This window comes from Heloderma suspectum, chromosome 1, assembly GCF_057233095.1.
Source record: "Heloderma suspectum isolate Gila_16-S chromosome 1, 16-S_ref, whole genome shotgun sequence".
Classification (NCBI taxonomy): domain Eukaryota; kingdom Metazoa; phylum Chordata; class Lepidosauria; order Squamata; family Helodermatidae; genus Heloderma; species Heloderma suspectum.
The window spans coordinates 137,189,693-137,213,746 of record NC_139458.1 but is presented as its reverse complement, the minus strand read 5'-3'; the positions used below and the strand labels follow the sequence as shown (position 1 = coordinate 137,213,746).

The 24,054-nt window shown below is 47.3% G+C and overlaps 2 protein-coding genes and 1 long non-coding RNA gene across 5 annotated transcripts in view; 1 reads left to right on the top strand and 2 right to left on the bottom strand.

The window, feature by feature from the left end:
* Nucleotides 1–276: 276 nt before the first annotated feature.
* CBLIF (cobalamin binding intrinsic factor) lies at nt 277–11,434 on the bottom strand. The gene is made up of 9 exons (XM_084859679.1): nt 11,279–11,434; nt 8,150–8,326; nt 5,917–6,060; nt 4,070–4,225; nt 3,230–3,411; nt 2,925–3,111; nt 1,655–1,799; nt 1,174–1,292; nt 277–534 (listed from the first exon to the last, which is right to left on the bottom strand). The coding sequence occupies exons 1-9, from the start codon at nt 11,355–11,357 to the stop codon at nt 473–475; spliced, it is 1,251 nt and encodes a 416-aa protein (XP_084715805.1). The 5' UTR covers nt 11,358–11,434; the 3' UTR covers nt 277–472.
* An 8,135-nt stretch (nt 11,435–19,569) lies between these two features.
* LOC146357977 (uncharacterized) overlaps nt 19,570–24,054 on the top strand; it is a 717,854-nt gene continuing 713,369 nt past the window's right edge. Inside the window, exon 1 of the long non-coding RNA XR_014792623.1 lies at nt 19,570–19,890. This is a non-coding gene — a long non-coding RNA (uncharacterized LOC146357977). The remainder of the gene's footprint in view (nt 19,891–24,054) is intronic.
* Nucleotides 21,993–24,054, bottom strand: part of TCN1 (transcobalamin 1) — a 48,371-nt gene continuing 46,309 nt past the window's right edge. Inside the window, exons 10-11 of one of the 3 annotated variants that reach the window (XR_014792565.1) lie at nt 23,176–23,227; nt 22,039–22,061 (exon numbers count right to left, since the gene is read on the bottom strand). The gene's annotated coding sequence lies outside the window, so the exon portion shown is untranslated. Of the gene's footprint in view, nt 22,062–23,166; nt 23,228–24,054 lie in introns of those variants that run through there. The other 2 variants (XM_084860252.1, XM_084860245.1) reach the window with 2 other exon arrangements.

Sequence of the window (24,054 nt, the reverse complement as noted above, 5' to 3'; positions counted from 1 at the left end):
AGGTATTTCATAAATTCTAACAACATTCCATTCTGGCATTTCTTTCTTTATGTTTGTACAGCCCTGGAAATGACTGAGGGGAAAAACGGCAGCCCTTTACCAATGCCTACATACTATCTCATAAGAGGTGATCCAATCTAGAAGGAAATAGAAGAAAGAAATGGTACTGACTCCTAGTTTTGCCTGGCAGAGACCATTCCTATTTTGGGAATCTAAAGGAAATCAATGCTTTACTGATATTGGTACTGAGTCATACAACAATTTGAAACATGTACTACATGACACTCATCAATCCAGCCAGACTTTTTATTTTTAACTTGACCAAATTGCAAGGCATCACACAACATGCAATAGGGTTGAATATTGTAGCTTAGTATAAGCTGTTGCATCTGTTTAGCCTGGAGCGGGTGGGATGCTATACTTTGGTACATACATCTTTGAACTTTAGCCCTTCCTACAGATTGCTGATTGCTCAGTATCTACTGAAGATGGCCTCAATTTTCTCATTATCCACAGGCTTATAGCTGCTAACACCTGGAAACACAAAGAGATGATGTTGAAGAGTGAGTAGTAATCTACAGACTGAATATTTTTCTTAGGTGAATGTAGATGTATGGATCAGTTCTACATCAGATCTGTCAGTGATCAACTGACTAATGCCCTCTAGCACATTTGTACTGTATGTGTATTCATGTGAAACTGGAGATAAAAAATGGAAGGCTTACAGCTGCAATGAGGCCACAAAAAAATAACACAAACAAATTTATTATCCCACTTCTGCTTCTCAACCTTGAAGATTCGTTCTCTGTGCCTCTGTTGTCCTTCACATCTCTCTGTTGCCTTGCTATTATGCCCCTACCCTGGCTTCCTCTGACTTTCTTTCTGCTCTTGACGCTTTGCGCTTTCTCTCTGGCAACATTCCATCCCTGCCCCTTAGTAAGTTCAACATTTGAGTTGACAATGCCTTCACGACACAGCTGCCTTTCTAATCTCCTCCTTTGGCCTAAACCTATGAACTGAGTTCTCCACTCACTACAAACTGAGCAACTCTCTTGATCTTGGCTTGTATCTCACCAATCTCAATTCAGTAGGTAAAATCTGTATATTAACTGTCCCCTGCCCCTTGCTCATTGGCCCCAGCTCAGAGATTCTCCTCTTCCTAAGCCATGTTACCTTGTTCAAGGGGTATTTTGTCACTCAAGAACTGCCAGTAGGTCTTCTCATTGGTGCTAGCGTGGATGTCATTGATGGAGACAACCATAGCCCCCCATGAGGTCTGCTCTGTTTCAAAGCTGTAAGGGGGAGGGATGGACCAAGAAAAAGGAGGAGAAATAGGGAATGATTCAAAAAAAATTTAAATGTAAAAAAGGGAAAGAAAAAGAATATGTCAAGAACATTACAGAACCAGGTAAAAATAATTCACCAAAGCCAAGTGTTCAAAAATTATATCCAAGCACCCCACCCCAAAGATCATGATGTGAGTTTAAAGATAAGATTTTAAAAAATAAGCTCTTTTGTTTTTTTAAGAATTTCAGTAGTCCTTTAAAAAAATACATTTAACCTCACAATTTGGCATCCTGGGTTTCATAACCTCCCCAAAATGCTAGAGTTCCCTTCTTTGCCGCCATAACTGTACTGGGACTCCCTCATTTACCTGAATTTGCTTGGATTAGCATGTGCAGCCTCTTCCAAGACAGTGAGCAGCACGGAACCTTTTGGCACCTTCACTGTGATGTGATAGCTGAAACTGGTTCCTATTAGGTCATTGATTATGGTGTAATGTACTGTAATGGTAGGAACTGTGCAAAAAGAGAAAGCAGGTAAAGAAACTCATTATGCCCCTAACGCCTAAGGGCAGTCCTGTTCTCACACAGCTAGTGGGGAGCCCATCACATGAGCTAATACATAGTGGCAAAATGGGATTGAAGGCGGTTTTTACACTTGCACTAGCAATACACTTCCTTGTCGCAGTGAAGGGCAAAGGGTTAGAATTTGCCTGCACGTGCCAAAACTCTCTAGCAATGTCTTGGTGTAGCACACTTCTCCCTGCATCTCATATAAGTTGTAATAGTCCTTTTGTCCACATGGAATAATGCTCTCAGTAGGAGCTGGCAGACCTGTAGTGTCCTGCAACAGGGGTGGGCGACCTTTTTTCTCTCGGGGGCTGCATTCCCTCATGGGTAATCTGTTGGAAGCTATATGTTGGCAATGAGCAGGGCCAAAGCCAGTGCTGGGCATGGCCAGAACCAAAAGTGGGTGACTGCTCTCCCACCCCCCGCTGCTCACTTCTCTCTCTCTCCCTCCCCACACAGCAAACTGCTAGGGAAAGAACAGATCGCCCTTGCCAGAGGTTTGAAGTGACTGCATGCAGAGGGCTTTTGAAATGAGCCTGAGGGCTGCATGTGGCCCTAGGGCTGAAGATTCCCCCCCCCCCATGTTTTAGAAAAACCCACATACTTCACTAATTCCACTGCAGTATGTTTATTTTTACACATGGGTGTCTCCATGGTAGTGACTCCAAAAGCACTCGTATTACTTAGGAGCAGCATTATCGTCTTTTTTATTTTTTGCAAAATGAGCCCCTGTGCCTTTAGCAGCTGCATGAAAAAGTAAAACATTCAAAAGGTCTGGTTTTGCCTGCTATGGAGATTCAGTGGTGGGGAAAGGTGGTTTTCTCATGCAGCATTTAAAGGCACAGGAGATCAGCCAGGAAAAACAAAATCCTACTTGACATTTTAATGTCAACCTGAAAAGGCTATACCGGAACATGGAGCACAGACAGGATTAGGCCATGACTACATCCTAAAAGCTGCAGCTGCAGCTCAAAGCCTTTAGGGACATGGCACACTGCTCTTGCATTGCTTCAGAGGACACAGGAGCTGCTTGATATCATCCTTTTTGGAAAGCCTTGTGGGGGGACTTACCGTTTTCTGGGGAGCACTTGAGGCTGCTCACATCCAGGTATGTTTTGCCAACTAGGGAAGGCAGGATCTGAGAAGCAGGAGCAGGCTTATTAAAGGCTCCCTGGTAAGCCTCTTTCAGCACGGTGTCTAGGGTCTCCCGGCAGCTCCAATCCCCAGCAGAGTAGAACTCAGAAGTTACACTGAGTGCCTGGAAAGCAACAAGTGGAGGAAGTTTGCATGGGAGAGAATGGCAATGAGAGAGACAGAGGGGCGAGGGACAGACTCCTTGCGGCCCTGATGCATGATCTTGGTAGGCGGGCACATACCTGCATCGCCAGGCCAGTGCTGTAGATGTTCCCAATGATGCCATCACTCTTCTGTGCACCAAGGATGTCCTTGGTGATTGTGGCCAGCGCCTCATGAAGGACTCCCATGAGCTTGCTCTGCTTCTGCTCAATCATTCCATTGTACACGCAGGTCAGTGCCAAACTTGCCACAGCTCCGGTATCTGCAGATCACACCTTGCCACCGTCGTCATCATCATCATCACCACCACCACCACCACCACCATCATCATATCTCTCCTATGACCTTGTAGACTTACCACTGCCAGGCCAAATGGGGCATGCAATGCTATTTCTGGTGTCCCATGTGGCAAGGGCCAACCCAGTGAAGGGAAAGTCAGGCTAGGCAAGGTGAATAAGATCAGCAGTGTAGGCATCAGACAAGGAAAGATCTAGATCAGCCTCCCCCAACATGGGGTCCTCCAGATGTGTCACCCTACAACTCCCAGCATCCCCCAGTCAGCCATGACTGGCTGGGGATGCTGGGAGTTGTAGTCCAACACACCATGTTGGGGAAGGCTAATCTATAAAGCAGATACAGGAGAGGAACAGGCCAAATTGCCCTGTTCTACTTATTATAGCCTGTAACACAGGATGGTATCATGGGTAGAATTCTGGATTTAGAACTGGGAGTCCTGGGTTATCGAATCCCCACTCAGCCATGAAGTTCACTAGAGCCCCAGCCACCATCTCTCAGCCCAACCTACCTTACAGGGTTATTATGAGGGTGTATGTGCGTGCGCTGTCCTGAGCTCCTTGGAAGAAGTGCAATTTAAACTAATGTAACAAATAATATGTGTAAGCCAAGTATTGTTCTTTTACCTACGCTGAAACGACCCCCGCTTTGAAAGTCTTTAGCCAGTGCTGCCTTGGCAAGGGTGACAGCAGCCTCTTTAACACCTGGGCTTCTTTCCACACACAGGGCCAGAGTATCCAGTGCCAACTGGTAGTAGGTTGTTTTGAGGGTCTGATAGTCATCTGCAATGGAAGCATGAGTCAGCAGTTGCTCGTTCCTTCTTTCTGACAGCAGAGGGCTTCCACCCTCAGTCCAGTGCTTCTTGGAGGGTAGTTTCCAAGCAAACAGATATAAGGAACAAGTAATAAGCCGTATTCAGGCATTGGGGTGTGGGGTGGGGACAGTCTGAAGTGGGGAGTATCTCTATGTTTGTGGACTCCCAGGGTGATTTACATCCCTGAGGGAGAACACCTGAATAGGGCTATAGGTGGTCGGTGTTTCCAGATGGAGGGCTCCTAGCACTACCAGTTAGAAGGCATTGCACAGCTAGTCCATCTCCGCTCCTTAACGGATTGTCTGCGGTAAGAAAAGAGATGGAAGAAGTGGTGGGAAAACACCGGAAGACTACAAATGGAAGACAACATCTGGGCCCCTTGTAAAATCCCACAACTGAGGAAGGGGCAGGCGATGGCTCAACAAAAGCCTCATGTGGAGGCCCCAGAGACCTGATTTGCATGATTGCAAGGTTGTTAATAAGCTATGATGGCTTGTTAACCACCCTCCACATGCTGGTTGCGTGTCAGGGGGTAACAACAGCCCATGGGTTCTGGACGGCTTGTTACCCATGGCAACAAGCCACCCTGGCCAGGTTCGCACAACATGACAAACCGTGCTGCTGAGGGTAATTATGCTAATCACCCCAGCATGACCAGCCAGTGCAGCTTATTTTCCCAGCCTTGATCATGCAAACCAGACCACAGTCTTCTCTAGGGATCAAGCTCAGGGGAAACCGGTTATGCCTGTTTGCTGCAGAAGTCAGCTGGGCACAGAGTGCTGAATGGCTGGAATATGTGACATTACAAAACCATCCTCCCCCAAGAGCAACATCCCCCCCCCCAGCAATGTTGCAGCTATTTAACAATGTGCTATTGTTCTTTGTAAACAAGGGGGACAAATTTACATTTAATTGAAGAAACATACATGAGGTGCTTTAAAAATAAAGTGTAGATAGCCCACCTGAAGCACAGGAAGAATGGGAATGATGGACAATTGGATCAGTATTCAAATAGTAGATAAGTACAGCTGCTGGACTTTGTGTTTGTAGATATGGAGATCAGCCATTACTTCTCTCTCCCCAAATGCCAGGTGAAACCTGATGCCTGCAACCTCTACCACTGACTAATTGATTCAGACTGCAAATTTCCCTTTTGAGACTGGATCTGTCTAAACTGCAGGCCTCATGGCCACAACATTTGATCAGATTTTTGGACTTTTCGGTTTCTTTACCCCCTGCTTTTTTGTACCACCTAGCCTGCTGAAGAGTTCTGGAAAACATGAAAGCCTACATATTTTTGTGCAAGCTTTCAAGTTTTGGTCCTAAAAAAGATATTAACTCAGTGTAGATCAGGGCAGGGAGGATGTGCCACAGGAATATCAAACCCACCCAGCTGAGAACCACCCATACAAAGGGGGTGAGGGTGAAAAAGAACACTGAGTGTTAAGCTGAAGTATTAGCTACCAAGACTCTTTCAGTGGAGGCTGGTGGCTCTGATTTCAGTGGGGGTGTGATTCCATTATGGGTTTCAGTCAGAACCAGCCAGAACTCTTAAGGAGCTATCCAAGAAGCTGAACCCATTTTGGGGGTAGGGTTCAGCATCTTTTTGACAAATAATTGGATGAGTGGAAGGAATTCAATGCCCATTTGTCTTCTTACGTAAATGGTTAATCTCTTCTCTGGTTTTTTCCTCTAGAACATTGACCAAGTTGACATTCTTTTCCAGTGTATCAACATCATTCGGGTTCTCACAGGATGATCGGAGAGCCAGGACATAAAGGGCCACTTTGCCAGAGGTCATCTCTGCAGGAAGAAGAGATGAGAAAAAGACAGGCACCACTAAAGCCCAAGTGAGGACATTTTAGAACAAGGTTGGGTAGAGGGTACATCTCCAGATGTTTTGGACTTTAACCCCCAGGCACCCCTTCCAGCATGGTCAATTTTCAGGAATTCTGGGAACTGAAGTAAAAAACATCTGGAAATCTACTTTCTGCCCATCCCTGTTTTAGAACATTAGAGGTTTGTGAACCAATAGGACTCAATGGTGCTGTCAGGATGGGATTTGGGGGCAGACATCCAGAGTCCCACTCAGCAGAGGGGCCCCAAATGCAGCAGAGCTGACTTACTGTATGAAGTAAGCGATGACATTATCGTCTAAAGGGACCATGATGGGACAAGACCTAACATTGCCTAACTGCACCCTTGAGGCTAGTAGGGAAATAATAGGCTCTCGCTCCATTGGAGCTGCCATGTGACTATCTCTCATCTAAAGCAGGAGGATCATTTGCCTTAGATTTGTACTTTGTTGAGCTACTTCCAGGAGGTGCTGGATCTCTTCCTGCCTAGCTTCAACACCAACAAGATAAATTTTGGTGCTTTCTTGAATTAGACTTTTATGCAGAAATTACAGAGTCTTCTGGCACCTAAAAGACAAAGGGTTTGATCAGGATTTAGACATACTTAGAGTAGACCCATTGAAAATCAATGTTAGTCATGATTAACTGAAGTGCCATTAATTTCAGTGGGTCTACTCTAAGTATGATTAAAGTCTGGATGCAACCCAAACAAATTATGGCACAAGCTTTTGAGGATTAGAGTCCACTTCATTACACATGTTAGGCTCCAGGCCATGGAAGCTTATGCCATAATAAATTACAGGAAAGGCCCCAGGGGTGACCCCTCCCGCCTCCAGCTGCTGCCACAGGAGCTCCTGAAAAAAGAAATCTCAGCCTGAGTGGAGCCGAGAGGAAGCAGAAAGCTTCCTCAAGAAAGAAAGCAATTGACTTCTGTATTCTGTGGTATAACTGTTATTGGTGCTTATCGTTTTAATAATTTCATGTAACCCACTTCGTGAAGTCTGCCTGGTTTTAGGGTTATGTAAAAGACAACAATTCCTGAATGGGGCTGCATATTCAAAATGGCAGCTGTGCACAGCCAGCACGTGCTGCAGCCTAAATAACCCAAGGTGAGTGGTCGTGTCACGCAAGCAGCGCAGTGTGTTCCTAGCTTCACAAAATGCTGCTTAATGGAATATTACTTGCTATCACTTCCAGGGGTTTCCACAGAGGCAGCTATGTCAGTGTGCTGCAGCAAAAACAACAGGCTCGTGTCACCTTAGTGTTTGATTTTGTATTGCACAGCTCCCTGGGAATTTATTTGAAAGATGGGACATAAATTCCTAGGGTGGTATCTAATTAACTCCTCTCACCAAGGGAACAGGTTCTGTCAGTAGAATGGGGACGGGGCAATCCCCTCCCCACCCCACAGTCCTCCACGTACTCTAGAGGCTTGGGGGACCCTATGGAACAGAAGTGTGTGTAGAGGGGATGCCATTGGCTGCAGTGGGGAAGCGGGGAGGGGAAAGTCCCATTGCACAAGCGGAAGTCCACTCCCACAATGTTGGATTTCACCCTATATATATTCCTAACAGGGTTCCTGTACATTTTAACATTAGGCATGACAGGCAGAAATTCAGCGGGCAAACTCTTACCCAGCATGGAGATGCAGTGATGGCTAAAACCTCACTGGTTGAATTTCTGCCTTTCATACTGCCATGGAGCAGGGGGGAATGATGGCAATTCCAGAGGAAAACCTGGGCGTACTCGCATTCCTTTAATTGAATAATTACAATTGGGTGGGGTTTGGACAAATATTGAGTCTGAATTGAAAATAAATGGGAGACAGAAAAGCAACCCCTCATGCCCCTCATGATCAGTGTAGCTTAGACAGCAGTAGTTGCAATGAGATGTGGCGGGAAGAAATATGACAGCTGAAGTACTTTCTTCCAGAGATGGAAGACATTAAGAGACCTTTTATGCCCATTACCTTCAATATGCATTTCATTTGTAGGCACTGCAGATGTGGAAAGACGCCTCTCACTGTGGAAACCTACCTTTTCCGGCTGTTTCTTTGATCTGCCGGAGGAGCAGCTTTTTTACACTGAGATTTTGGACCTCTGCCAGATTCAAAGCAATCAGGACACTGGGATCAGGGATGCTCTGCTGGTTGACAGAGTTCTCCAATTGGGTCTGGAGTCCTGTAACCAACCACTGTTGACCGCTGGGAACAGCTGGAACAGAGGGAACCAGATGTTTACCAAGAAACAGCACCTGCCCCTGGAGCACTTCCCTGACCTTTCAATAGGACTGCAATCCGACGTAGCCTTATCTCAGTTACGTGCTACCCCATTTGTATTTGGTATAGTTTTGGACAGCTTGCAAGATGGTTTCAGCTGTCACTTTTAAGAGGTCGATTCAGCGTTGAAACTTAATAAATTATTTCTGCCCTTTAAGGCAGCCTCCCCCAACCTGGTGCCCTGCAGATGTTTTGGACCAATTCCCACCAGCCCCTACCAGCACAGCCAATGGTCAGGAACGCTGGGAGTTGTAGTCCAAAACATCTGGAGGGCACCAGGTTAGGGGCGGCTGCTTTAAGGTCTCCTCTGCCTTTTGCTCCTATGCTTGTATCTTCCTTCCTTCCCTCATTCCTTTAAATTTAGACAACCCACAGTTCTCAGCCTCAGCCACCCATCTGCAATATGGGTATAATAATACTTGGCTCCTAACAGGGCTAGTGTGCTGATTACAGACATAGTGGTTTGGATTCAGGCAAAGGCTGTAATCCTATACACGCCTACCTAGAGCTCAGTCTCATTGAACTCAGTGAGCTTACTTCTGAGCAGATATGCATCAGATTGCTTTGTACGTTAGTTGAACTGAAGACCCTTTGAAATCAATGTTACAAGTTAGTCATAGCTCAAGTCCCATTGATTTCAGTGGAAATGAAGGTCAACTAACTTAGTCTGGATCCAAACCAATGTGAAACACTTTGCTTACTGAAAGGGAGCTGTCTCAAGCTTTTGTGGGGCCCTCAGGTTTTCTCTGTGGGGCTCCCACAGGTAGGCCATCGTCCTTGTAGTCTGTGCCACAGGTGGTAGCGCCTCTGTGCCGTTTCAAGTGCTGTGGCCCACTCACGCATATAGGAAACGTAGGCAGCAAATGCCGGCCCTGTGCCAGATTGGGGGGGGGGGGCTGGGCAAGCTGCCTGCCACCACATGGACCCCCACTAGTGCAGTCACAGCTGCTAGTCTCACCCACCCCTTCACGTTTATTCACGGGCTTGCCCATGGCTGCTGCCCTGCAGTGGGCCTGGAGAGGCCGTTGCCAGGTAACCCTGCAAGTGAGCACAAGGGGAAGAGGGTGGAGCAGCCCTCAGCCTCCCGCTCATGAATGAGTGGGCTTGCCCAGTGTGTGTGTGTGTGTGTGGGGGGCTATGCCAGCTCATGGGCATGCAGAGGGGAGGCTGACATCTGCAGCAGCACTGCCAAGGAGCCCAAACGGCAGCAGACGCTGAGGCCTTGTTCCCTCTCACCTCAGCAGGGCCTGCTGGGGGTTTGTGAGCCCCAGCAAATGCCCCAGTATGCTGGGTGCTAGTGCCAGGCCTCAGCCAGGGCAACTGAGCAGGTGGCGGCGGCAGTGATGAAGAAAAGCTACTTAATGCTACTTACCGTGGGGCGATGGGGAGTAGGCCCAATGGAAAACACCGGACAAGCCTGCACATGGTGGTGGCTCCTCACTGTCGCTGCTACTCGCCTGCCCGGGGAGCTGGCAGGTGAGCCAGCAGGTAACAGCAAGGGTATGGACCAACTGCAGCCCCTGCCAGTTGCTCGCGAACCCACCCAGTGGGCTCCGTTCTCACAGCTGCACACAGGAAGAGGCCATGCGAGCGGAGCGGTGCTGATGCCCTGCCCCCCAGGGCCATCCCATTTCTCCAGCTTGCCCGAGCAGGAGGGTGAGCACGTGCAGCGAGGGCACTGAGGAGTAGCAGCAGTGGGCCGGGGGGAGTCTTTCGGAGGACCGGGGCCTTGGCAGCTGCCTAAGGACCCCGACCACCAGCATGGTGCTGAAGTGTGCTCTATTCTTTATCATTAAGTGTTGCACAGCGAGGGCTCCGCTCTTTGGGTATAGATGTAGTGAGATTGCACTATTTAGCAACCCAGTTCACTTCAACAGCAAAGGAGGTGACTGTACCACTTCAGTTTAATAATTATTAACTGGACTGTACCACTCCAGTTAATTGGCAGTTCAGTCAGCTGTGTTCGTCCCTCGCCTGTGTGTGTGTGAATGGGCAAGCATGTCAGAGGCTGCATGCCAAGAGTGGCTGTAGCCCCGCTTACTTCGGGCTGTGGCCCTGCCCCCTTCTGGCACATGACCCCCAATGCGCTTGCCTGGAGCCAATATCTTCCTCAGGCTAAAAAAGGGTTCCCCACCTCTGAGGTAAGAGGTTATTTGTTTGAATGCTTCTCCATGACAAAAATATCCCTGCACTTCGAAAACTAGTCTGTCCGGGAGAAGGCTAAACAAGAGCTCTTCTTCATATTATGTGGTTTAAGTAAGTAAATAATAAAAGTAACCAAGTAGTGAAATCCTAGTGCTGATGTGGCCACCTACGGTCTAAAATGATCCAGGTCTATAAACAGGCACACCACCTTGTCTGATGTTTGTGTGAACTAGCCCTCAGAGTGGCTTGCTTTATATTTTTGGTTTGAGACGGGAACAGCGCACTCCTTTCACGTATAAAGAAGTCGCCATCACTAATGTATGAATAGCTGTTGGCAGACCTGGGCTAAAGGCTGCTTCAGACCTTATTTTCTGTGCAAAAGTTCTTCCGTGTAGGAAAGTTCATCATGTCCAACATTCTCCACACACATCTTTCATTCCATGTAGACACTCCGGGGACTTTCAACGGGGTGCAGCTCCACACCACATGTACGCCACACATGAATGGGGCCCAAACCCACTATTACATGATTTTCAGAAACATTTAGCCTGCTCTGCCCATTAGGGCCACGAGAACTCACCAAAGGTTCTTTTGTTGTTTTTGATCTGCTTTGCAGGGTGTGACAAGGTGACACTAAAAGAGTTGTGGGACCACCTTGCAAACCCCACCCACGTTTCATGGGGCTCTGACAGCTAGGCTGCTGCAGGTAGATAACTTGGAAGATTTTTTTTTTAATACTCACAGCAAGTCCCAGGAGAGATGGAAGCACCATTGGTCACTGTGCAGAGGATACATAGAAGAGTAACAGCTGAGAGGAACATTCTGGACTGGAGAGCGTGTGCCGCTCGTTGGGCTAACCCTTCTTTGGTGCCGCGGAGAATATCAGCAGTCTGTGAGGGCCAAAAGCCTACTTCAACATCCTTTATATAACGTTCTAGTAGAGCTCTGGTTCCTCCTACCAACCTTTCACTTCACAGTTGCCACCTCATCTCTAGCACTATTTACTTTAATTTGTTTATCTTAGTTTACACAAGACTAACCCTCGAAGAGCTTTGCAAGGTGATACCAGAGAACAAAGACTTCCAGTGAAGGTGATGGGTTAGACATACACGTTAATGCAAAGGAGGGAGTGACTGGGAGACTGTTGTGCACAATCCGTGGGAGAACAGCCACTTGCTAATAAGGCATTTGCTATGCAATTCATGGCACCCACTGCGGAGACCAGGGACAGGACACATTTGGTGGAGAAGACATCTTGGAGGTGGCTGGAATTAAGTCCAGCTGTGTCTTTTCCACCAGCCTGTCCCACACAGCTGTTTACACTCTTTTTTTGAAAATATTTTTTATTTATTTTGTCTTTATAAATGAAATAAACAATACCAACAACCTGATCAATAACTACAGTTTCCCAACAATTCAATATTCTTATTGTTAGATAAAAAGTCCTTGCTTTCGGTTTAGAAGAAAAGAATGCCAGGCAGGCAGCAGTGGATCCAACACTATTTTATTGAACGTTTTGCAAAACGGGTGCAGAGCAGTCTGGACCCCGAGACACGTGTGCAAAAGCCCTTTATATCATATCGCTTCTATTGTTCTTACCAGTAACCAATGAAACAGTTAGTACATCAGCTCACTAAGTTAATATCCAATACAGTCACTATCAGCTTACCAAGCCGTTAGTCATGAGTGCGTCAGTATGATTCCCTTTTTGCTCCGCCTATATTTTCCCGCCACTCGGGCTCTTACGTAACTTGAGACGCCAATGGTTATGGAGTCTCCTTTTTTTCTAACAATTCCCTCCTTTAAGTCTTTATTCACGTCTTAAAGCATTTAAAACGGAGTTTCTTTATCAGCACAATAAAGCAAGAGCATCTGTTTTGACAGAGCGGTTTCAATTAACCGCTGGGATAAGCCTCTAGCGCAGGGGATAATGCAACAACCAAATAACACTAAAACTCCTATCATCACTACAAGCGAAATAAGGATTGAGGCTGCTAGGTGTTTCCATTTTCCAAACCATCTCTCCAACCAGTCAGTCACGGGGTTGTTAATCCCTGAATTCTCGGCTAATTCTTTAGACAAGGCGGTGAGACCCTGCAAAGCCCTTGTTACCGTGCCATCTGGGGCAGTGTTGTTAGGGATGAAGGTGCAACACCGTCCACCTAGCATGACACAAACCCCTCCTTTTTCTGCTAACATCATATCAAGAACACGCCGATTTTCCCAAGCCATTTGGCTGGTGGCATCTAGCTGCTCAGCCAATCCTTTTACAGCATCTCGAGTATAGTTTATAAACCTCTGCTGATTATAATAAACGTAATTGATCCAATCTACATTTTTGTTAATGGTCACCCACCAAAACAGGGTAGATTCAAATCCTGCAGAAATTTGATTTCTTCCTTGAACTCATCTGGCACTCCCCTTGGTACTCCTATGGAGTCAATATATATTTGATCATCAAAAGGGGTTACTGATCGTTTCTGCCGGGGTTGGCCAGTCTTCTCTGCTGGATGGTATGCAATTGAAAAGGGGACTGCCAACTGAACTAACCCACAAGCTCCGGACCAATTGGAGGGCAATACCTCATACAACTCTAGGCCACCACAATACCACCAGAGATCAGCTCGTGGGATTGAAAGGGAATTATTCCTAAAGCGGGTAGAATTAACACATCTTACTTTACTCGTCAGGTTCCCTATACGCCCCTCTGTGTCTGCAAAGTTTCGGTGTATGCATCCGGTATGGTTTCTTCTTTGCAGGAAGACTGTGGAAGGTCTGACACAATCCTTTGATTTGAGTGGGGGGTATAATTTATTGAGGGTTTGGCATTCCTCCTCTCCCCATGCATCAGGGTGTTGGAACAAACGGATCACGCAGGTGAGGAGGGAAGGAGTGTCCCATCCCAGTGGAAAGGGAAGCACCTTTGCTACAGATCTCCCTGTGGCACAAACAAAACAGTCAGACTTATTTAAAGACTTGGCTGTATACTTTATCCACTCTAACCACACATTATCAGTTTCCTCTGTTATTGGGATCCCTAACCTGGTTCTCCAGGGACGCCTCTCTTTCTCAGGGATCTGTACCAGAAGTGGTCTGAGGGGTGTTGGTGTGACATTTCGGGGTTTTATCTTAAAGCTGTCAAGCCCAAGTCCTTGAGGTATCACCATCCACGTTAATATTTCTTTAACCAACATTACCAACACCACCCACAATACTTGCTTCATATTACAAGTTTTTTGTAATTCGAACCCGAGCTTTTCCCAGATGTTGTGACTTGTATATTACAGGCGATTGTGGCTCCTGGATGGCTTCTTCGCCTGTGTCCTTGGCAGCTTCCAGAGGGGTGCCAGGGAGCAAAGGACCGTTGCCTGTGTCCTCCTGTTCTTTCCAAGTGACAGAAGGAAGCGAGGGTCGCTTAAATGGCTTTATCCGGCTGCAATGTGTCCATTTACTAGAACCCACAAGCTTTACACACGAGTGGCTGGTTGGTCCCACCAAATAAGGCCCCTCCCACCCTTCCTTTAAAGCTTCTTTATTCCACTTTTTCAGCAACACCTCGTCTCCCGTCTGGAAGAGATGGATAGGTGCATCTAACGGCAGCCTCTGAAACGGAACGGAATAAGCTCGTAGCTGTGAAAGAACAGACTGTAGAGAAGTCAACTGATCCCTTAGCATCTGATCACCCACCTCCCACTTGACTTCCTCCCTCCTTCCGCACTGTACCCGAGGCGGGAACCCAAACATCAGTTCAAAGGGGGACAATTTTATGTCCTTTCTTGGCATCCTTCGAAGCTTCGTTAAAGCTATTGGCAGAGCCTCAACCCAAGTGAGCTTCACCCCTCGTTGGAGTTTGGTTAAAGTCTCCTTGAGGCTCCGATTGATTCTTTCAACCTGTCCACTTGCCTGGGGCCTCCAGGGGCAATGTAAATGCCACTCTACTCCCAGAGCTTGTGCCAGCCCCCGTGTAATAACTGAGGTGAAATGTGAGCCCTGATCGGACTCTATAACTTCGGGCAGGGAGAACCGGGGCACCACCTCCTGTAACAATTTAGCAACAACAGTTTTAGCTTGGCAGTTCCTACATGGAAACGCCTCTACCCACCCTGTCATTTGACATACTATTACAAGCAAATACCTGTAACCCCTACATGGTGGCATCTCAGCAAAATCAATCTGCGCCCTCTGGAAAGGATAGTAGGCCCATGGTTGCCCTCCTTTTGGAGGAGGGGGTGCCCTGGGAGGGTTGGTTTTCTGGCAGACTTCACAGGTTGCGGCTAGTCGGTGGGCGCATACAGTTAAGCCAGGGGAGACAAACAGCCTCTTGCAATAGTCGATCATGGCTGATGCTCCAGGGTGTCCAAGAGAATGGTGAACTTGCTCTAGAACAACCCTCTGCAGGGTCTGTGGAAGAAGCAGTCTTCCATCTGTCATCTGGATCCATCCGTCATCACAGGGACTTATTCCTTGTTCTTGTGCCATCCGTAACTCAGCAGGGGAGTATGTGGGGCGCTCTTTTCTTTTGGGTAGAATGAGGAATGTTCCTTGGATTCCCTCTCTGGCTGCTCTTTTTGCGGCCTCATCTGCCTTCTGGTTTCCCTGTCTCCATTTTTCCTCTTTTTCTTTCCCATGGGCTCGGACGTGGACAACAGCTACTTGTGAGGGTAGCTGGAGGGCATCCAGAAGATCCACTATTAGGCCGCCATTAGCCACTGGAGATCTGTTTGCTGTAAGGAATCCCCTCTCTTTCCACAGTTGCCCATGAGCATGCACAACGGCGAAGGCATTTTTGCTATCGGTATAAATATTTACTCGCTTTCCCTTGCTGGCTTGCAGGGCTCTTGTCAGGGCTACCAGTTCAGCGGATTGGGCGGAGAAATGAGGAGGCAGCCTTTCCTCACGCACACTCTCCTCTAGAGTAACGACAGCCGCGCCTGTGTAGCGCCTTCCATCCAGCATATAGCTAGATCCATCTACAAACAGATCTCTGGCTCCCTCTCTTGGTTCATCCTCAAGGTCCGGTCGGCCTTTGGTGTCTAGGTCTAATACTTCAAGGCAGTCATGATCTGGGAGTCCTGATCCGTTTGTGCCCAGTAATGTTGGCAGTAGTGTGGCGATATTAAAGCTGGAGCAAGCCTTAAAAGTGAGGTTTTCGTTTGTTAGTAAACCTATTTCATATCGGGAATGCCGGGCTGGGTTGAGAAATTTGCTTCCTCCTCCTGATCCCAAAATTTGTGGCACTCCATGCAGCACCCAAACTTCAATGGGTCCTCCCATTGTCATTTTCTCCGCTTCAGCGCAAACCAGAGCCGTTGCCGCTACTGCCCTCAGGCAACTTGGCCATCCTCGCGCTACGACATCTAGGACCTTGGAGTAATATCCCACTGGTCTCCAAGAGGGCCCTTTTCGCTGGCAAAGCACTCCCGAAGCTATGCCCTTATTTTCATGCACATAAAGTCTAAATGGCCGGCTGGGATTTGGTATGGCTAGAGCAGGTGGTGACACAAGAGCAGCTTTAAGACTGAGAAAAGACTTATTCATTTCCTTAGTCCATTTCCATTTATCCAGTCTATCTTTCTGCAGCGCCTCATACAGCGGCCGCGCTGTCTCCCCATAGTTTGCTATCCATAGTCGGCAGAATCCGGTCAACCCCAGGTAGGCCCTCAATTCACGGGGGGACTTAGGGACAGGAATGTCACGGATGACTTCAACTCTTTCTTGCCCTAGGCTCCGAGTCCCTTTAGTTATGTGGTAGCCTAGGAATTTTACAGTTGGTTGGGCCAACTGTACTTTTTCTTTTGACACTTTATACCCCCCCCCCCCGCTAGATAGTTGAGGAGGGAAACCGTCCCACTCAGGCACGCATTCTTGGCCTTGGCTGAAATCAGGAGGTCGTCACAGTACTGGAGGAGATGCACCTCTGAGTGCTGCTGGACCCAGGGTTCGAGATCCTTTTGGAGCTGCTGGCCAAAGACCACCGGTGAGAGATTCAGCCCCTGAGGGATGACTGTCCATGCTAATTGAACTTTTGACCCCCCCCCCCCTGGGCTTTCCCATTCAAAGGCGAACAAAGGCCTTGAATCAGGGTGGAGGGGGATGCTGAAAAAGGCGTCTTTTAGGTCTATGACAGTGAACCAGGCGTGCTCTTCCGGAATTCCTACAAGGAGGGTGTGTGGGTTGGGGACCACAGGATGGGGGGCCTCGATCTGCTGATTAATGAGCCGGAGGTCTTGCACTAAGCGAAAGCCCTTGCCCCCCCTCCCCTTTTTGGCACAGCGATGATGGGCGTGTTATAGGGGGACATTATCTCAATGAGCCGGCCTTCTTCTCGGAGCTTTGTTATTACTGGTTGTAGGCCCTCCTTTCCTTGGCGGGAAAGGGGATACTGTTTCACATGAACAGGCCTTGCTCCCTCCTTGAGGGGAATTTTGTATGGTGCTGCCGACTTGGCACGAGAGGCCCCTCCAATCCCGGCCCAAGCTAGAGGGTTGACTCTGTTTTCTATTAAGCTCCAGTCCTCGGTGGCCTCTGGGGTGGATTCTTCTGCAACCTTCAAAAGGGCCATTTGGTAGTTACTACTCTGCTGTTTAGGGAGCCGTATCTCCATCCTTCCGTCAGGAGTAAAAGCAATCTCAATTTGGAGTTTAGTCAATAAGTCCCTCCCTAGCAATGCCACCGGACAGGAGGGGGTACAGACAAATGCATGTTCTAGGTGTGTTTTCCCAACCTTGGTGAACAGGGGACGAGAGAGGGGCACTTGGGTTGCCCTTCCCTCGACCCCCATTATGGTGGTGAACCCCCCACCTCCCGTTGGGGGCTCACTGAGGGGGAGGACGGACAGGGCGGCCCCTGTGTCCACAAGGGCTTTGTAGGAGCGGCCCCCAACCTTTATTTTGACCATGGGGTCCCGTCTTGCCTCAGAGACGGCTAAGAGGGGGCCGGGCCCCGGTCTGTCCTAATCTCTTTCCTGTTCATACAGAACTCTCTGCGCTTCTCCCGTATTTTCCCCTCTCTCTTTCTGCTTCAAAGCCTCACAGTCACGCTTCCAGTGCCCCATTTTCTTACAAAAGGCACATTGATCTTTCCCCAGGGGAGATCCTTTCCTTCCCCCTTTCCTCCCCTTTCTAGCTCCCTCCTTGTCAGGTTTAAGAACCGCAGCAAGGAGCTTGGCCTGCCTCTTGTCTTTTTCTTTTCCTTCTTCTTCTTCTCGCCTCTCATAAACCTTTTGAGCTACTTCAACTAAAACTCCTAAGTCAGCTGCCAACCCTCCTTCAACTTTTTGCAACTTCTTTCTGATGTCCTGGCAGCTATTTCCCACGAACTGAGTCGTGAGGATCCTTAAATTATTTGGATCATTCAAGTCAATGTCAGTATATTTAGCGAAGGCTTCCCTCAGCCTTTGGAGGAACACAGCAGGAGGTTCGTTTTTGTCTTGCTTTAGAGTCAGGACTTTTTGCAAATTGGGGGCCCTTCTCGCAGCTTGCTTCATGCCTGCTAAAATGAGTCGAAAATAGTCAGCATGTAAGCGTCTATGTGCCGCTGTGGCCACCCCCCAATTGGGTCACCCTGTGGGCAGAACCTCCACCGTCTCCTCCTCAGTTGCTTGGGGATTTTCCTCCCTATACTTGGCTCGTGCCCCCGCAAGGATGGTTGGCTTTTGGCTGAGAAAACAGGTGTTCAATAGCATTTGTGTATCGTCCCATGTGGGGTTGTGAGTAAGCCTCACATTCTCCATCAGAGACAGGAGTGGCCCGGGATCCTCTTCAAAGGAGGGGTTAAATTGTTTCCAATTATACAAATCATATGTTGTGAATGGGACATAAACAAACATCGTCCCTTGAGGATGTTGGGCGGTAGGGTCGGGGACTTCTCTGATGGGGAAGGTGAACTTCACCGGTGGTTGGGGGTCCTTTCGCAGGTTGTAGTTAGGTCCCCCTTTTGCCTCTCTCTGTAGGACCTCCAATCTTTCCTCTAGGGAATATAGACGATCTTGGAGAGTGTCCTGGCGTTCAACTAGAGGGGTGGGGTCCTCTGGTACTATTTCATGAGAGGGGTCCTTCTCGGGGGCATCTAACCGCTGGGCGGGCCCCTCAGGAGAGGGTGGTGGTTGCAACGAGCGCCCTGCGACGGCTGTCCCGTAGGGAGGAGGAAGCAGTAGGTCCTCCGGTGCCGTGGCCACGACCCTGGGTGGTCCTTCTTTTGGTGGTTTCCTTTTGACCACCATGGGAAGGGCAAGGGACATGCATTTAACAACCCACGGAGCAGGCCTGCCGCCAAGGGGCACACAAGTTGCCCACGAATCAATATAAGGGAACTGGTCCCAACTTCCCCTCTGTGCTACTATTGTTCGCACATCAGATACCAAGGTTGGGTCAAAAGACCCCTCGGGTGGCCATTTGGGTTCTAATATTGGCCATTCCCGGGTGCAAAAAAAGACAAGACGATCCTTTGTCATCTTAGTTCCATAATCCTGCTTAAAATGTGACCAATTGCGCAAACAACACTCCAAGGGCGTATGGGACTACTTCGCAGACTTAGATTGGGACCCGCCCATGACGGTGGGAATTTCAGTCAGCAATTCTTGCGCTTCGCCCTCCTCTGACCTAGCCCGTCTCCGGGGTAAGGAAATGCAGATCGGGGCTCCTCACTCGCTTCGCCCGTAGGCGTCTCACACAATCACAAACACACCACCGTCCCGCGTTTATCCCCTAATGTAAGCTGTTTCACTTACCCCAAAAGCCTCTTCTGTCCCGCCCGCAGCTGCGTCCAGCTGCTTATTGATCCACTGCCGGTGCCTAAAAGGAGTGATCACGTCTCCCTCTTCCTCTGGCGTTGGTCCCCAGGCGCTTCTGCCGCCACCGTCGTGAGGAGAAGGCAGTATAAAACAACCGCCTGTGGCCACTTCTCCTCCGCGGCCCCTCGGCTCAGCGCGAAGGGGACGTGCCCCGAAGCAGGATCCGAGTCACGGCACCAAATTGTCAGATAAAAAGTCCTTGCTTTCGGTTTAGAAGAAAAGAATGTCAGGCAGGCAGCAGTGGATCCAACACTATTTTATTGAACGTTTTGCAAAACGGGTGCAGAGCAGTCTGGACCCCGAGACACGTGTGCAAAAGCCCTTTATATCATATCGCTTCTATTGTTCTTACCAGTAACCAATGAAACAGTTAGTACATCGGCTCACTAAGTTAATATCCAATAAACAGTCACTATCAGCTTACCAAGCCGTTAGTCATGAGTGCGTCAGTATGATTCCCTTTTTGCTCCGCCTATATTTTCCCGCCACTCGGGCTCTTACGTAACTTGAGACGCCAATGGTTATGGAGTCTCCTTTTTTTCTAATATTATGAGGACACAACAGTAACAAAAAGAAAAAGAAAGGAAAAGAAAAGAAAAGAAAAGAAAAGAAAAAAGTAATCTTCCTCTTTCCTCTCCCCTCTCCTCTTTCAAAGGGTTAAATTTAAACTCCAGTACCCATGGGCTTCAGATGCCATTGTATTTTAAAAACTATACCTCTGTCACTACCAATATTACAATTTAATAATCAACCTTACATTTCAATATCATATCATCAATTTTATATCAAGAAAGCAGGCCTACAATTCATTCCCAGTAACCATATATTGCCCTTAAGTTAATATATAATAGTAATAATAAAGCGTAACAATTCAACCAACCAAAAATCTTACTGAGTAATCTTATAGTAATGATAATAATAATAATAGTAATAGTGATTTAAAAAAGAGAAGATGAAATTATAATATTATATAATAATAAAGTTTGAAAGCAACCTTATAACAGTCAGTGATATATTTTATACTGGATATATAAATGAGTGTGTTCAATACACCCTCAAACAATATATTTAAATACAGCATATCATATCTATTTTGGAAAAAAGAGAATTTAAAGAAAAATAAAAAAGGGAAAAAATGAAAGACAGTAAATAAATATATGTATAAACAGATATCTTCTGGCCTAGCGTGCATCATGTAGACTAAACATAAACAGTTAATAAAGCTTTTTTAAAAATTCCAGTTCATGGGGCTGGAACAGAAATCTCACGCATTTTTACATTCAGCCATGCCTCCGCCATTTCATGGTTTAGGAACTTCTTCGTCTGACCTTCAGAAACAATGCAAAATGTAGCAGGATATTTTAAATAATATTGTATGTTCATTTGTTTTGCCATATTCTTTGCTTTGATGAATTGCTTGCTTTTATTCGCCACCTCTTTGATGTAATCTGGAAAGAACATAACTTTATCTTGTTTCCAAAAAAGACTTCCACCCTCTCTTGCCAAAACACAGGATATAATACTTTGTGGAGACTCTTGCAAATTGAACTGTAATTGTATGGTCAGTCCGTTTAGCATTTTGCACATGAAATGCCTGCTCAATATCAAGTAAATAATCAGATGGCACAGGGAGTATCTCATGCAAAAGCTTGTCCACAAAGGTAGGCAAATTTACATCAGTAGGCAGATTTTTAATCCCAATAATACATACATTGGATTTGCGCATGAAGGCCTCCAGTTGAGAAATTCTGGCAGAGATATTTTTGAAAAGAACTTGTGTCATAATTTCATTCGTTGTGAGCCTATCTTGTAGCTCGTTAACTTCCGTCTCCATCTTTTGCCAGGAGGCGTTAATTAAATCCACACCTCCTTGCAGGGCGGTGATGGAATTTTGGATTAAATCCAACCTCTTGGCTTGCTCTACAAATTGCAAAGATAAAGTTTTTATCAAAGTAAATAATTCCCCTATATCTTCTGTTCTCAGAGCTTTTGACAAAGGTGGTATGGGAGGAGTGGGTGGCAACCCCCTTTCTTCTCGGTGTAGCCATGTTTCTGTTCAAACAAATCTTGCAGGTCCTCAAAAATTCTCAAATATTGTTGATATTCTTAAACCATCCCTCAGATGTTGTTGATATTTCTTAATCCATGTGTTACAATGGAACACGTCAGCCCTGTTTTCTCCTATTAAATAGGAGTTTCAGCACAGCTTTTTGCAGTGGTTAAGCTCTGGGAAGATAATCCTGGAATCCAGCCCCCCCACTGCCTCGTGGGGAGTACTTTTCTCCAAGATGTTATCCAGAATGCTGCCTTGCTCCCCCCCCCTTTAATTCCAGGAGGGAGGTGAAAAGGTTTTTCAAACTTTTAAAAAGCTGTCTGAGATAGCGTCCCGCAGAGACTCCGCGGGATGCTGCGAGGTCAACATTGGTTCCAACCGGAAGTCCCCACACAGCTGTTTACACTTGAAGGGAAAATTGTACTGCAACATCATCCCCCAGACTAAATTCCATGTAGGGATATAAGAGAATTCCGCCACGGATCTCCGTGAGGCCGAATGCCAGTGCATTCGGCCCCCCAAAATCTATGGCGGAACCGCCTGCCCCCCCGCCCCCCCGCAGATCCCCCCCGGGACGAGACTTACCTGGGGCGGATGTTCCGGGCGGTGGCAGAGGCTCCGGTGTCTGCAAGCGGCTGATCTTCCAACCGGCTGCCACCGCCGCCATTTGCAGTCTTGCCTCTGTAAAAAACAAAACAAAACGACGTGATAGGCTGCATAAAGACTTACGTAGCCTATCACCTCTAGGTAAAAAAAAACAAAACCGCGTACGCAAATGGTGGCGGCTATGGTCGCTGCCATTTGCATTCCTTATTTTTCGCCGTCTTAGTCTACCTAAATATTTACGTAGACTATTACAGTGAAAATAAAGGGGAACGCAAATAGCGTAGTGGGTGCTATTTGCATCCCTTTTTGATTCGCCGTTTTAGCCTACGTAAATATTTGCGTACACGTTTTTTTTTTTTTAACCCAGAACCCTCTGCGGCCGGAAATCTGGCTGCGGATGGCTCTGGCCTGGGCCTGGCCGGCTGCTCCGTGGAGCCGCCGTGGAGCACAGCTGGCCGTTGAGGATTCCGGGGGGGAGGACCAGATTGCCTCTCCCCCGTCAAGGATTCCGGGGGAGGGACGGAACGCCTCCCCCCCCACACCATGAACATAATCCGCGGAAAGGTAAGTGACTTTCGTACATCCCTAATTCCATGTAGAATTCAAACATGTAGAAAAGACAAAGAGCTGCCCATCTTAAGTATTGAAGCAAATGGCAGTGACTGAGGGCTCCTTCACACAGGGCTTTTATCCTGCTATGGAGATTGCTTACTCACAGACGTTTGCAGGTCCTGTACATGACGTCGTTGTCCTCCAGGGAACCTCCTGCTCTTTGTGAGCTCTATTACGTTGTTTTCCATGATGATGAAAATCTTGCATTTTCCCTCCTCCCACCATGGACTTGATATAAACAAGGGTATACCGTTTAAAGTCACTTTTATTGCAAATAAAACAACAGCACCACCTAGTGGCTTTGTAATGAAACACACAGAAGTTTGCTTTTTTAAAAAAAGCCACGTGGAAAAGTCCCGATCTAATCCCACAAAGATTCCGGAAGCAGAAGCCCTGGTAAATTGCAGGATTTTTAGCCTTGTGTGATGAAGCCCCAAGAAAGGAAATGGTAATGGTATACTCAGGGAAATGGGGAGGTGTGGCAACAGGGTTTTCCACCCACCAATGCCATTGCCCATGGCAATAACATGCCTCTGTAAAAAGACAGCAAAGTCATGCTATGAACAATCACACCTACAGAGACAATGGTACTGTTCAGTTCTTTTCAAAGAAGATGGAATATCTGCAGTCTGAAAAAAGACAGAAGAACTGTAAGGAAAACACAGTAGGACAACAATGAGATAACCATGTTAGGTAGATACTAGGTGCCCCTTGAAAAGCAGCTGAACCAACCATGGCAATTCCAAACTAAACATCTTGTGCGGAAGCACCCTCAGACCCATGTTTCACACAGCCCTGTAGTGCCTACTTTGATTGACAGCAGCTCTCCCAAGTATCAAAAGTATCAGGGCCCGATTGCCTGCAATCTTTAACTGGAGGTGCCATGCATTGGATGGAGCTTTTGTGGCCATGCTTGTGGTTACTAAGTGAAGGAAAGGCACTCTGCACATGTTTAAAGGTACACTCATCTTTGCAGGTGTTACATGTTCCCAAGCTGAGCTGGTTCTGAAATTTAACTGAGCATAGCTCAGTTGCCAGTGATTCTAGTTCCCAGCTATTCTAATTTCATCAAACTAGCCTTGTAGCACAGCAAAGGCAGTGGGCTCCTTCACACTGGGCTTTTATCCTGCGATTGAGATTGCCCCTTCATGGAAGTTTGCGGGCTCTTCACATGATGCAGTGAGCCTGCCGTGACCCTCCCGCACTAAATGCCCTTTGTTCCGTTTTTAAATAGATCGCAGATCATGAGCTATCAAATTACCCCCTTGTGTTCTGCTTCAGTTTCCTCCACGAAAAGAGTTAAAGCGGCAAGAAGAGGAGCGAGATCAATGAAAGATAATGGAAGACTCAGATATGGGGAAAAGGGGGTGGAGGGGAGGGGGAAAGGGATTCAGTTGTGATCCTGCATTTAAAACGGAAGCAGAAAGCTCTGTTTTAAATGCAGGATTTTAGGCTG

What these genes read in the sequence shown, in the direction of transcription:
- CBLIF (XM_084859679.1), bottom strand. Translation starts at nt 11,357, where the DNA reads ATGTTCCTCTCAGCTGTTACTCTTCTATGTATCCTCTGCACAGTGACC. An exon ending in CAAAGAAACAGCCGGAAAAG is followed by an intron (nt 6,061 to 8,149) that starts GTAGGTTTCCAC and finishes TTCTTCCTGCAG; the next exon opens with AGATGACCTCTGGCAAAGTG. An exon ending in GCTAATCCAAGCAAATTCAG is followed by an intron (nt 1,293 to 1,654) that starts GTAAATGAGGGA and finishes TCCCCCTTACAG; the next exon opens with CTTTGAAACAGAGCAGACCT.